The 14,136-nt window shown below is 42.5% G+C and overlaps 1 protein-coding gene across 1 annotated transcript in view; it reads left to right on the forward strand.

Annotated features, from left to right (window-relative positions):
• The window catches only part of PCSK2 (proprotein convertase subtilisin/kexin type 2), a gene marked incomplete at its 5' end in the record, with an annotated part of 52,670 nt that overhangs the window by 25,703 nt on the left and 12,831 nt on the right, over positions 1-14,136 (forward strand). The window contains 2 exons of the mRNA XM_008054074.1: positions 1,518-1,618; positions 11,098-11,325. Of these exons, the coding sequence (XP_008052265.1) occupies positions 1,518-1,618; positions 11,098-11,325 (329 nt within the window). The remainder of the gene's footprint in view (positions 1-1,517; positions 1,619-11,097; positions 11,326-14,136) is intronic.

Here is a 14,136-nt window from a genome sequence, read left to right on the forward strand (position 1 = left end):
CTTCACTCCCTCCCCCCCCCACAAGGGCCTCCCAATGATGTGACATTGTCATCAGCCCTCATCTGTGACTCTCTTTCTACTTGGGCTGGGGAAGGGTTTTGAGTTTCCACTGAATCGTATAATGCTTCTCAGTAGATGCCTTGAAACCTTTCTGACACTTTGTTCCTCAAAATAATAGGCTCTACAGACAGAAGAAGAGGAAAATTTGTGCAGTTTATACGTGATTTTAATGAAAGCCCTGGCTCTTACAGATATTGAAAATGAGGATTTTCTCTTTGTGAAAATCCTTTAACCTTTTCCCATTTAACCTGAGGATACTCACTGTTGGTGCTTACGGCAGCAGCGTTTACCCCAGATGAAATACAATAAAATGGAAGAGCATTGCAGAATATAGTAATTCTTTCTCTCTTTTTCTTTTAGTAATTCCTGCTAGGATTAGAGACAAGTTCTGTTTAGAAATAACTTCGAGAACAGCTTTTATATTTTATTTTCACCTTTAAATAAGTCATATTTGCTTCAGCCTCAAAGAACAAGTTTTTGTAAAACTAAATGAATGCTGCACTTTTTTTTTCCTAAATGGGTAAAGGGTTAAAAAAGTCAGTGTAACAGTCTTCCCCCTAAATAAGTTGTAGAAGTGATATGTACTTATTGGGTTGTATTGACTCAACGTGTCTCAGAATCTCTCCATGGATTTTAGGCATACAGAAATATCTTTTCAACAACCTGCCCTTCTAGGTAGATTTTAGCTGAGCATATTTATTCCTCCCTCTTGGGGAATGCCACCCTTTCTTGTATGAGGGGGGGAAAATGCTGATGTAATTGCCCTTGGCCTTTCCAAGAGCCAGTCCCAGTGCAAAATTGTGATAGTGTTATTGACTTATCACATTCCACTTCCTACAACTTCCTTTTAGTATTCAGAAAATAAGCATCTCTCTAGTCTATGTTTCTTTGAACAATTGACTTATCTTGTGGACACTGTAACTATAACTGATTATATGTTTGTTTTTATCTGAGCCACTAGAAGGCTCAGATAAAATGTATGGCAAAAGAGATACATATATGGACGCTAAGCTTGTCCTTGGCCTCATCTTAATATTCTTCAGAACAAGGCATAGGCCGGGTGCAGTGGCTCAAGTCTGTAATCTCAGCACTTTGGGAGGCAGAGGCGAGAGGATCACCTGAGCTCAGAGGTTCGAGACCAGCCTGAGCAACATGGCAAGAGCTCATCTCTACAATAAATCAAAAAATTAGCCAGGCAGAGCAGCACATGCCTGTGGTTCCAGCTACTTAGAAGGCTGAGGCAGAAGGATCACCTGAACCCCATAGGTCGAGGCTGCAGTGTCCGTGAGCATGCCACTACACTCCAGCCTGAGCAACAGAGTAAGACTCCGACTCAAAAAAAAAAAAACACAAGGCTTCAGTTAAAGAAAATAAATAGATTATCCCCTGCTGCATACTGTTTAGGGGGGTCAAATCATGTGATTCATTCATTCATTCCTCAATACCTTCCCTTCCAGGCGACCACAGATTTGTATGGCAACTGTACTCTGAGGCATTCTGGGACATCCGCGGCTGCTCCTGAGGCCGCCGGCGTGTTCGCACTGGCTTTGGAGGCTAAGTATGTTTCCAGCTCTGGGCCCAGGCCGGGCTCTGCAGGGTGGACTAACACATGTCTCTCTGCCCATTTACCAGATGTCCATGGAGGCAAAAGTGGATGTGAGAACTGTGAATAGTCAGGGCCAATGAACTCTGCTGGGCATTTAAGATGACCTCTGCTTGGGCCCTGAAGGACACACACACACACACACACACACACACACACACACACACACACCATAAAACCACATCCCTGAGAGAGCTCAACATCCAACAGCATGTATAAGCAACTTACTCAGATACCCAGTGGGGGTGCACAGATACTTCTTCATGAAATTCACCCCTTTATCCTCTGGGTCTTCCATACAATCAGATACAAGAAGAAACATCAAATTGCCAAGCTGAGTACTTACATAGTATTTCAGAACACATGGCAAGCAGAGAGCTCCCACTCAAGATTTGTTCATTCATGAGGTAAATTCACTATTTAATTTTCACTGTTATTAAATTATTAAATTCACTAAGCACTATTATTAAATTATTAAAATTCACTATTCACTCACCCACACTGAGACGAGGTAGGCAGAGTCATACAGTATAGACAACAATGAGGCTTGCTGGGAAACCATCCAAGCTGCAGGTAAGAGGAGACCCTTCCCTGTGATGTCACCATCTCACAGAGAGGCCACATATTGCTACTACTGGACTCACCTTGGATTGGGCAGCAGTTACCTGCCCACCTGTACTCTGTCTTCTCCTAGTAAGAGTCTGCACTTATGTTTAAGGAGTGGACACATGGGCATCAGACACCACGTGCATGGTATGAGTATAGATGACAGCTGTGCCAGGAGTTCCCAGAGAAAACAGTACCCAGCAACTTGTGAGAAGTTAGATTCAGGTTCTGGGGAAGTGGAATCGAGGTCTCCATCCCTGTCAGCAGTTGCTAGGCAATCAGTGTTTCCAGCATCAATCTCTAGGCAGCCCTGCTTCTCTGAGTCTAGGTCTCACTCTGTTGCCCAGGCTGACGTGCGGTTGCATGATCATGGCTCATCACAGCCTCGACCCCCTGAGCTCAGGCAATCCTTCAGCCCAAGTAACTGAGACTACAGGCACGTGCCACCATGACTGGCTAATTTTTAGACTTTTTGTAGAGAAGAGGTCTTTCTATGTTGCCCAGGCTGATCTTGAACTCCTGGGATCAAGCAATCCTCCTGCCTCAGCATCCCAAAATGCTGGAATTACACGCATGAACCACCACACCCAGCCTCTCTCGCAACTCTCTGATTTGCAAAAGAGGCAAGAGTTGGTTCCTAGAATAGGAAGGAACTTTGAAAGTTGATCTAGTTCAATCTTCTGCCTTCACAGAAAAAAGGGCATTACCCTCCTTTTACAGATAAGACCCCAAATTGGGAGTGATTCCCCTCTTTGGGTCAGTCTAAATTTTGATTCTTCTAGTAAAAGTCAGGTGGAAACTTTAGGACATCAAGAAACAGATACTGGTCAAAGCTTAACGATTAAGCACAGAGACCACAGCACTACTAAGCACCGAAACCAAAATGTATTCGCAAGTGATGTGCATTTGGTCTTGAAGGGGATGAAGAGTATGCCAGCTGCTCCCAAGTAGAAGGGGGTTTCGGCCTCTCTTATCTTCCAAGTTGCTCGGGCAGAAAGGGAGAAGAGTGGAGCAGACAAACACATGAGATGATGTTTCGTCCCCCTAGAAGCTTCACTCCCCACCCCAAGTGCTGTCCAGTGGTCAGCATTGTCCTCAACCCTCATCTATGACTATCTTTTCACTTGGGTTGAGGAAGGGTCTTGGGTTTTTAACATTAAGTGCCTTTAATTTTCCCTGATACTTTGTTCCGCAAAATAACAAACTCTCTTGAGAATCCTACAGGCAGAGGAAGAGGAAGAATTTCTGTGGTTTATACATGATTTTAATGAAAACCCTGGCTCTCACAAACACTGAAAGTGAGGTTTTTCTCTTTGTGAAGTCCCCTAAAGCTCAGTTTCCCTGTCTCCCCCACTAAATAAGAGTGCCCTTGGGTTGTCTGGACTTGACATGTCTCAGAATCTCTCCATAGATTTTAGATGCAGAGAAAGTTTTTTTTTTTTAAAGCCTGCCCTTCTAGGTAGACTTTAGCTGATAATGTTTATTCTTCCCCCTTTGGGAATGCCACTCTTTCCTTCATAAGGGGGAAAACAATACTGAAGATGAAACCATGCATCTGAATGGACCCTGGAGTCTAAGCTGGCTTTGCTCTCTCCAGCTGTGAGCAGACAAGCAGGAGAGCCTGCTGCCACCTGCTGAGGTTCACAGGGACAGGGAGCAAGGGTGCTCCAAAAACCAAGAGGGTTTCTAGTTCCCCTTTCAACTTCAGGGGGCAGAACTTGACTCACAGTCTCCTGAGATTTTGGCAACAAAAAGTCCTGCTAGGGTGCATAGACATACCAAGGGACAATCTTACTAGGTCAAAGTAATAGAGTGAAGTTGCTGGATCCCTGCAGAGATTCATGGCTGTACCTCGACTTCCTCATTCTTCCAGCACACATGTGTGGATATCCTGCTGAAAAGAATGCAGTCATCCCAGAGGCACACTTTGTCCTGGAGCAATGGTCATGAATTCAATGCTCTCTATCGCCATAAAGAGGGAAAAACTTGATACCTCACAGGAGCTAGCCCTAAAGTTCTTCAGAACACCAACTGCCTGAGGTTGGAAGCAGACCCTGAGATGAGATTTAGGGCAAGTGATTAAATAAGAAAGCACTCCCAGGAAAGACCAGCAAGAAGTGGAGGGAGGAAGTTAGGGATGGGAAGAATTCAAGCAATGGCCCAGGTTCAGGAGACATTCTGGCCCCAGCCTAATCCCAAGATATGCCGCGGAGTGTGTTCTACCTCCAGGCCAGGGAGATGGGCCTTCTCATTCTTGTGCAAGTCAGTCACTGAGTGAAAGCCACCCTGGGGACATCAACTCCAAGATGCCTCTGGCTTTCTTCCCCTGTAAGCAAAGTGCTCCAATAGCCAAAAGTGAAAACTGTGAGTCAGGAAGAAATACCCCAAGAAACAGCCCAGATGGAGGAGTGAAAGGCTTTCCATAGAACAGTCCTCCAGCTCATTGCTCGCTTATCTTGACATAAGGCGACAAAGTATCCTCAATGATGTGTATGACAACAAATTATCTAAACGTATGCCCATCAGGATCTTGAAAGAGAGAAAGAATAAGGTCCACCCTTCCACCATGACTCCAGGGGAGAAAAAGGAATCCCCTTCTCTCTCCTGATGCCGTTACTTTTTTAATCTTGTAAAGTGATTTTCTGTCAAATGCTTGAAAATGCCTACTTGAGTACCAGGGAGTATTGCTCACATCTCCCAATGTGACAAATGTTGAGAAAGTTCAAAGAATTTCTTTAGTATGGGTGACCGCAACCTTCAAATGTTTAGATTTCTCTCATATGACCTAGAGTTTTCTGTGTGGTTCTCCAGGGCTGAGCTAGGCTTGAGAGGTAGATGCCATAAGGAGACAAATTTGGGGCTCAAGAGAGTCATCCAGAATAAAATGACCCACACGTTCGACTAGAATAATATTTCCAAAACTGACCTTCCAGGGGAGGAATCTATTATGTAAACTCTTTATTGAAGTATAGCATACATGAAGAAAATCATTACTCTAGCGCCATGAAATTTTAGAACAATGAACAGACCCATGCAACCAGCACTCAAATCAAGAAACAGACCATTATTACCCTTTTGCTTAACATTCTGTCTGAGAGATTCTTCCATGTTGTTGTGTGTTGTTATAGGTTATTCATTGTATAAATAGATATTTAGATGGTTTCTACTCTGGGGCTATTGCAAATGATGTTGCTAAGAACATTTTTGTACATGTCTTTTGGTGAACATTCTGATGCATTTCTGTATCTAGTAGACTCTGCCAAATGGTTTTCCAAAGTGGGTGTGCCCATTGATCTTACCTGGAGCAGTATATGAGAATTACAGATGCCCCATGTTCTTGCCAAAATTCAACATCATTAGTTGTCTATGTTTTAGCCATTCTTATAAGTATGCAGTGGAATTGCATTATAGTTTTAATTTGCATTTTTCTCATAACTATTAAAGTTGAGTACACTGGGGAGAGTTTTCAAAAAGCTACATTCCCAAGGCCCACTCAAGATTCATGGACTACAAATCTCTAGGGATGAATGGCCCTGGAAATATGTAAGCAGGTGACCTGTCACTGGTCTGTGAACTGGGGTGTGTGGATGACCGATAAGACAGGGGCTCTGTGAGCCTAAGACTCAAGGTGATGTAGTGCAGAGTGTGGATAACTGGACTCTGTCTCTGAGTAGATGTTAGTATTAGGTCAAGATTGAATTTGTCTGCAAATAACAACAACTAACCTGACAAGGGTGTTTTTTTTTTCTTTTCCTGACGTGAAAGATAATACCAAGATAAGGAACCTAGAGTGGTTGGGCATGCCACTGTGAATCAAAGAATCCAGCTTCTCCAGTTTTCTGCTCTGCCAATTTCATGGTCTCTGAATGTGCTCGAGCTCCAGCCATTGTGTTTACATTCCAGACAGGAAAAGGGGCAAAGGACAAAGAAAAATTCCACCAGCTGAGTCAGCCATGTTTAAAGGGTTTCTCAAAAGTTCCACCCAGTGGCTTCTGCTTATTTCTCATTGACCAGAACTGTCACAAGACCATACCACACTGCAAAACAGGCTGGGAAATGTAGTTTTATAGTTAAGCACATTGCTGTTCTGAATAAAATTAAGGTTTTCTTAATACGGAAGGAGGAAGGCTAGATATGGCAGGAAAGACAACTGACAATGTCTTTCAGCATCTAAATGGACAATTACTCACCTTCTTATGGATCTCTAGTGTCTCATCTGCAAAATATAAAATTAGATTAGCAATAAGGTTCAAATGACTTCCTGTAATATATTAGCTCTGTTTCAGAAATATTATATTTTTTATTGGATGTGCAGTGATTTTAAAGCTGACTATGCCTTAAAATTGAAAAACACTTATTTGCATACTTTGAAATACTGTAACCATTATTTTGCTTGAGAAATATTGTCTATTCGCTTCTAATTTACTTCAATTTCTAATATGTGAGACCTATTTTATTATTAATATTAATAAATGCTTGCTGGGTATGGTGGCTCACACCTGTAATTCCAGCACTTTAGGAGGCAGAGGTAAGAGGATTGCCTGAGTTCAGAGATTCAAGACCAGCCTGAGCAACTTGGAAAGACCTGGTCTCTACAATAAAATAAAATAGCATTAATAATGAATGCTTTACTCAGTGCCCAGCAATGTTCTAGGCCCTTTATATACATGATCTACATTTATACTTTGCAATGAGCCTGTGAGGAGTTTGGGTTGTTAAGATAAATTCAAGTTCACACAGTTGGATTTAAATCTCAGGGTGTCTGGGCTGTAATGCTGGGATCTTTTCTTAGCCTCACTAGTGGCCGTTAGAAGATGCCCTGCCACCACCTTGGCTGAGGGTCTCCCCACTCATTCTGTTCATGCCAATGGGCCTCAGTGAGTGAATTCACTCTTCCTCAAACATGATGTGCAAAATCAGTTTTCACTTACTTTGAGATGAGATTCTCCACACCACAACCACACCAGGTGTCAGGTAAACTGAATTTTCCTTCACATTTAATAGAAGGTGGAAAAACAAAGACTGTGGAAAGAACAGAAGCTTGACTCATGAATTCATTGTTTTTCTTAGATGGGAAATAATTCAGACCTTTGAAATTATTTTTTAACCTTGTCAGAGTTTAGAGAATAGACTCTGAATTTTAAAGATGGAAGAAAACAAATAGGTCTTTTACTATTCCAAACGTCTCTTGTGGATGAAGAAAACAAGACCCAGAGAAATAAAAAAAAATGTGCTCAGGTTCACACACTTTGCATTGTTCAGCTAAAGATCAGATCCGATAAATAAAGGGATTAAAATACTCTTGTTGGCTTCCAAATTTACCAGATGTTAGTAGAAGTCATTCCTCTACCCTTAAAACTGCAACATCTTTCAAACATTTCAGTTTTCAATTTTGCTAAGGATGCATATGCTCTCCTTAAATTCCCTTTGCTGCCTTGATAATTAGGAGGAAAATGTTAATTGGGTTCAGGGGAACTTGATTATGTAAATAGAAGTACTATACTCCGAAAGAGAACGTTTTCTTGCAAGCAGGAAAAACTCGTCTATGCGGTTAGAAGTCAGGTTCATGGTTAGACACTTCCTCAGAGACCTCTGCTGACCCCTGGACCAGAGTTTCTCAAATTTTCCGATGATCAGAATCTCTGGAGTGCTTGTTAAAAACACAGATACCCAAGCCCACCCCAGATCCACAGTCAGAATCTCCAGGGCAGTGCCTAGAAAGCAATATTTTTCACAAGTGCCCCCAAGTTCTCCTAGCGTTGTCCAGGAAGTTAGGAAGCGCGCCCCTGGGCCAGGTTTGCTCAAGCTAGACTGCACTTTGAAAACACCAGATGGTTGGCTGCATGCAAGGAATCAAAACCTCTGAGCCCTGACATCATTACTTATTTTAAAACTATCCCCAGATGCTTCACATGGACAGAAAAGGTTGAGAACCACCATCTTAAACCAATGTTCTCAAACATCAGTGTGCAGAAGAATCGTTTGACTTAAATGTAGATTCTCAGGCTCACAACTCCAAGATACTGATTCAGGAGAGCTGAGGACCTAAAGATGTCACCAGTGACCAAATGGTTCTGACACAAGGGTGTGAGGACCACAGTGAGAATCTCTGACTGACGCAGGGCTCCAGTGATGTCTCCCTCAGCATCCCGAGCTAAAGGGACAGCCTTCGCTTTCTCAATATTGAGTTATCCATCTAGTCTAGTCCCCTAGGCCGCAGGCTCTGTGAGGGCAGACACCACCCTATGACATGCCAAGAGTCAGGGCCGTGCCTGAAAGTGGTGGATGCTCAGTAGACACCCATGGAATCACTTCACCGTGCGAACCTTTTCACGTATCATCATTTTATTTTCCCAAGGATTATGTGAAACATTTGAGGATGGGGAAGAATGTGTCACGCTCCTTGTCCTACAACCTCCAACACAGTGATCTTTATATTGCAGATACACTAGATTTCTTTGTTATGATTTAATAACTGTCACCTGTGATCCTTGATCTGCTATGGTGGGATTAAAGCTTAAAGCAGGTTAAGGAAATACCTATTTTACAGAAGAATGTATTCTCGTCAGTTCTGAAGTTGCTTAGAAGGAGAAATAAGGAAGAATATGATTTTATTTTCCAGAAATAAGCAAATAGCTGGTCAAACAGGGTACAAACTCATTTACACTGGAGTGTGGACTATGCTCTGACTTATCTCAGAAGTGAGATTCCTTGTTCTGACACATTCTCTCTCTCTCTCTCTCTCTCTCTCTCTCTCTCTCTCTCTCTCTCTCTCTCTCTGTGTGTGTCTCTACTCCTTACCCTCCTCTCCCTCCCCCTCCCCCCTCTCTTCTGGTCTCCCTCCCTCCTCTCTCTCTCCTCCCTCCCCTCCCCTCTCTCCTATCCCTTCCTGTACCCTCCCTTCCCCCTCTCTCGGATCTCATGAGAATAAATCTGTGGAAAAACATTTGAAGGAGTCCCACTCCAAGCATCAGGAAACATAGCACATTTTCATGACAAAGATAAGAAATGAGACACCAACTATCCAGCCCTTGGGTCATTCAGATCCTCATTTGTCAACACTTCTGGAATTAATAAATTCAGAATTCCATTCCAGCAAAACACTGAGTTTTTAGCCATAATCAACTCTAGGAACTTCCACAGCGTTTTTTCAGGGCCTAGGGGACCATATGTCCAAGATATGTTCTGAATCTCCTCAGATAAGCATTGACCTTCCTTGGAACTTTCTTCGTAATAGACAAATGTCTGCATTTTGAGAGCATATAAATCATTAGAACATTTGACTCTGATTCACATCTTCAAACCAATGAACTTGGAATGCACTGAGGTTTTATCAAATGAGTTACATTGTTCCTAGTCCTTTGAATTGTTTGACTTCTGAAGAGAATTGTAGTCCAGGGTTTTGCCAACCTTTTGAGCAGAATCCTCATTTTCACACACACACACACACACACACACACACACACACACACACACACACACCAAGGAAAAAAATTTCCTATAGTACGTGCAGTGCACACTGTTATTTTTTTCTGTTCTATTTAATTCGTTTATTAATGATAGTCCCACCCATTAAATCATTAGTTCTCAGCCTTCGCTGACTACTGGAATGATATTGGAGGTGTTAATAATTTCCAATGCCTGGGTCTCACCCCCAGAGGTTCTGATCGACTTGCCCTGGGATGAGGCTCAAGCAGTGGTATTTTAAATGCTCCTATGAGAAGATTTTAATGTACCACCTAGTTAGATCATCTATGCAATAAGTTGATTTCCTAGCCTACAAACAAGTCATGACTTACAGCTTGAAAAACACAGATAATGAGTAGTTATAGACACTAATTTCAAAAGCAAGAGCATTTGTAAGCAGACCAGTTGATTTACAGATCAAACAGTGTACTAAAGACTGTCCTGGACACTGAGGATACAAAAATGCTAAAGATATTTTCTCTACCCCTGAAGAACTGATAGCTTCATTTTCAAAAATGGAGCAAACCCATGCAGCCACACCCAGATCAAGAAACAGCAAGGCCAGCACCCAGGAGTTTCTCCATGTCCCTTTCCAGTCACTATCCCCCAAGACTAACCAATAATCTGACTTCCAACAGCACAGATTTGTAGTTCTTGTTTTTAGAGTTTAAACTAATGGAACCCTACAGTCCATTCTCTTTTCTGTCTGGCTTCTTGAGGTCAATGTTGTATTTGTGAGATTGTTCCATCTTGTTTAGAATCTCTGTAGTTCATTCACTCTCATTGGTGTAAAGTATCCCACATTCCATAAGTTGGTTTATTCATTCTACTGAAAATAGGCATTTGGGGATTCCACAGTTTGGGACTATGAGCATTCTAGAGTATTTCTGATGAATATATGTGCATTTTGTCAGGTACATACCTAGAAAAGGAATTTCTGGACCATAGCTTAGGCATATGGACAATCTTAGAAGATACAACCAAACAGTTTTCCAAAGTGTTTGCAAAAATTTGCACACTTATCAGCAACATACACAAGTTCCAGTTGCTCCACAGCTTCATCAACACTTAATATTATCAGTCTTTTCATTTTAGCTACTCCTGTGTGTGTGTGTGTTAGAATGCTCTTTTGAAATAAATATGTTTAAGTAAAAAAGGAAAGAAGAATTTTTTTAACAGAAATATATAAAGGTTCTGAATAGTGCATGGACACCCTCCCTGGAATTGGGGTTTCACATATGTTCCAGAATCTTACAAGGGGTCTGTGTCCTGGGTGTTTTGTATCTTAGTCTTTGTGTCTCTCTCCCTCTCTTGCCCTACCTCCTGTCCCTGCCCTCCTGTTCTCTGCCTCCTGTATCCAGCTTGGGTCTGACCTGGCGAGACATGCAGCATCTGACTGTGCTCACCTCCAAACGAAACCAGCTTCATGACGAGGTCCACCAGTGGCGGAGGAATGGAGTCGGCCTGGAGTTTAATCACCTCTTTGGCTATGGGGTCCTGGATGCAGGCGCCATGGTGAAAATGGCTAAAGACTGGAAAACTGTACCCGAGAGGTTCCACTGTGTGGGAGGCTCCGTGCAGGACCCTGAGTAAGTGGGGGCAGTGGTCCTACTGCTACATGTGGAAGGTGCCTCAGAGTTGGCTCATGGAAGTGGCAATAGTATCAGAGTCCCTCTGTGTGCCAGGGGCATGCACCGAATTTGATTTAGGATCAGCCAGCTTTCAGGCAGAGCTGTAGGGTTGCACAACTGCAGGGAGTGCTATTTACACAGATCACAGTTGTGTAACTCAGAATCCCTTAAGTGTTTCCATGACTTAGGCCATTATTTATAGGTGCACAAGTCAACCAGGACCTAAATCAGTAAACAGAACATGATTAATGTCCCAGAAAGCCCCCAGTGTCCCCTGCCATCATCATCCCCCCAGAGTAACCACTGTTCTTACTTCTAACTCTGTAGCTTATTTTGCCTGTTCTATACTTTATATAAATGGAATCATATACTGCATTCTTTTTTTTTTTTTTTGAATTGGAGTCTCACTCTGTCGCCCAGACTGGAGTGCAATGGCCGCTCCCGGCCACCGCAGCCTCGACCTGCTGGGCTCCGGCGATCCTTCTGCCTCAACCTTCCGAGTAGCCGGAATTGTAGGCATGCGCTACCACACCCGGCTGATTTTTTGATTTATTGTAGAGATGAGGTCTCGCTGCCCAGGCGGGTCTCGAACCCATGGGCTCAGGCAATCCACTCACTTCAGCCTCCCAAAGGCGCGGGATTACAGGCTGAGCCACCGAGCCCGGCTTGTATTCTTTTTTATATCTAGATTCCCCTGCTCAAATTTATGTTTGTGAGCTTTAATCCTGTTTAGTGTATACTTGCAGTTTACTCTTATTGATGGAGAGTGTTCCAGAGTGTGACTATGACACAATTTATTTATTCATTCTACTTGTGGGATAATGTAAGGACTTGGTTTTATTCTGAATGAAGTGGATTGCCATTTGGAGAAATTTGAATAAGGGCTTCCCCCTGAAGAAACCATTGGGCTGGTCAAGTATGCTTATTTCCCTTTCCCGTCTTGACAAGAGGATTTTTCAGTAAGAATAGTATCTTATTTCATGTCTCTCTATCCTCACTGGTTCATCAGTAAGATACAGATAGCAATTATTATTATTATCATCACTGAGATATTATTCACATACCATGAAATGCATACAACTTAAGTATTATTTGAGTTTTGATAAATGTACACATTCAGGTAAGCTACCACCCAATCAAGGGATGGAACATTCCATTGACCCAGAAAGATTCCTCATGTCCCCTTCCAGTTAGTCCCCCACCTTGTAGACAACCATTACTTTTATTCCTCTCACTATAGCTTGGTTTTACCAGTTCTTGGACTTCATCTAAGTGGAATCATATGGTCTGGATGCCTTGGTGTCCAGTTTCTTCTACTTAACATTAGGTTTATGAGATTCATCTGAGTTATCACATATAGTTAAAGCTCATTCATTCTCATTTCTGTGTAGTATTCCATTGTGAGAATACTCCCCATGGCTTACGTTGTTTAAATGGTTAAATTCATCCTCTGCCCTGGTCTTATTTTCATTGGTCATTGAGCTTGACCGGTGTCCAGCCCCTCTCAGACTGTCCTCTTGGTCATTTTCCTTTGGCCCTAGGTTCTCTGCAGCTTTTGCAGTCAGTTGCCCAGACCTGAATGCGAGTCTTGACTTCACCAACTTAGACAATACTTTTGACCTTTCTGACCCCCTGTGTTAGCAATGCTCATCTTTGTGCCCTGTCCTCCTTTGGCAGTATGGTAAAGTCTATGGACCCCCATATCAACAGAATGTTCTCTAAATCCACAACATGAAATACACAGAATTATAAAGGAAGCTAACTGTATTTAAAAAAACAGTTACAAAAATGCTTTTAAAGACACATTTGTGGAAGTAATATATGTTATTTTGCTGATATATTAAGTAAAAAGCTCCAGTGGCAAGTCTACTGGCCACAATAATTTCAGAGCAGTGATGATGACCAAACGTTCCTGCAAGATCCATGCAGTGACTATAATGGGATATGACAATCTCTAGATTCTTTGGTGGCAAAGTCTGAGGAAGTACTAATGCCACTCTGCTTTGTGGCCTGCAGTCATAATCGAAAAGGAAGCTTAGTTTCTATTATAGGCAGTGAAAATTAGGATGTAAGAGTTTTTCCCATCTAAATTATTAGACCCATGAATTCTGTCCTAATGGACACCAAAGCAAGAGACCCTTCTTTCCCTCCTCACCTGTAAAATGAAACTAAGGTCTCTTTCCTCACCAGACTGCTAGAAGACTTTAACAACACACAAGTGTAAAACTGGAACACAGTAGGAACTTAATAAATGTAACTTTGTCTCTCCCTCTCATCCATTACTTTAAGCACTCCTAGTTCATACCTGTGAAAAAAGAAAGATAATAATCTCCTAGAGTTTGGGGTGAAATAATTGCCTGGTTCTTACACAAATTCAAAATTGTGTATCCCAGTGGCCTAAAGTATCCTCCCATGGGCCTGCATGTGCTCTGAGTGCACATCTTCCCATGGGCCAGCATCTTCCCATGGTGACCACCCTCCAATAGGAGACTATCATCTCACAGGTGAGCATTATCCCATAGGACAGCATCATCCAACTAGAAAGCATTCTCCCATGGAAAGCAACACCAACCCACAAGAGAGCATCATCCCACAGGAGACCATCATCCCATAGGGAAGCATCCTTCCATAGAAGAGCAACATCCCATAGGAGAGCATCCTTCCATAGGAGAGCATCATCCCATAGGAGAATATCTTCCCACAGAAGAGCGTCACTCCATCTGAGAGCATCACTCCATAGAAGAGCTTCTTCCCATAGGAAAAGCATCA

The sequence above is a fragment of the Carlito syrichta genome, unplaced genomic scaffold, assembly GCF_000164805.1.
Source record: "Carlito syrichta isolate Samal-C Ts95f unplaced genomic scaffold, Tarsius_syrichta-2.0.1 Scaffold289006, whole genome shotgun sequence".
NCBI classification, from domain to species: Eukaryota; Metazoa; Chordata; class Mammalia; order Primates; family Tarsiidae; genus Carlito; species Carlito syrichta.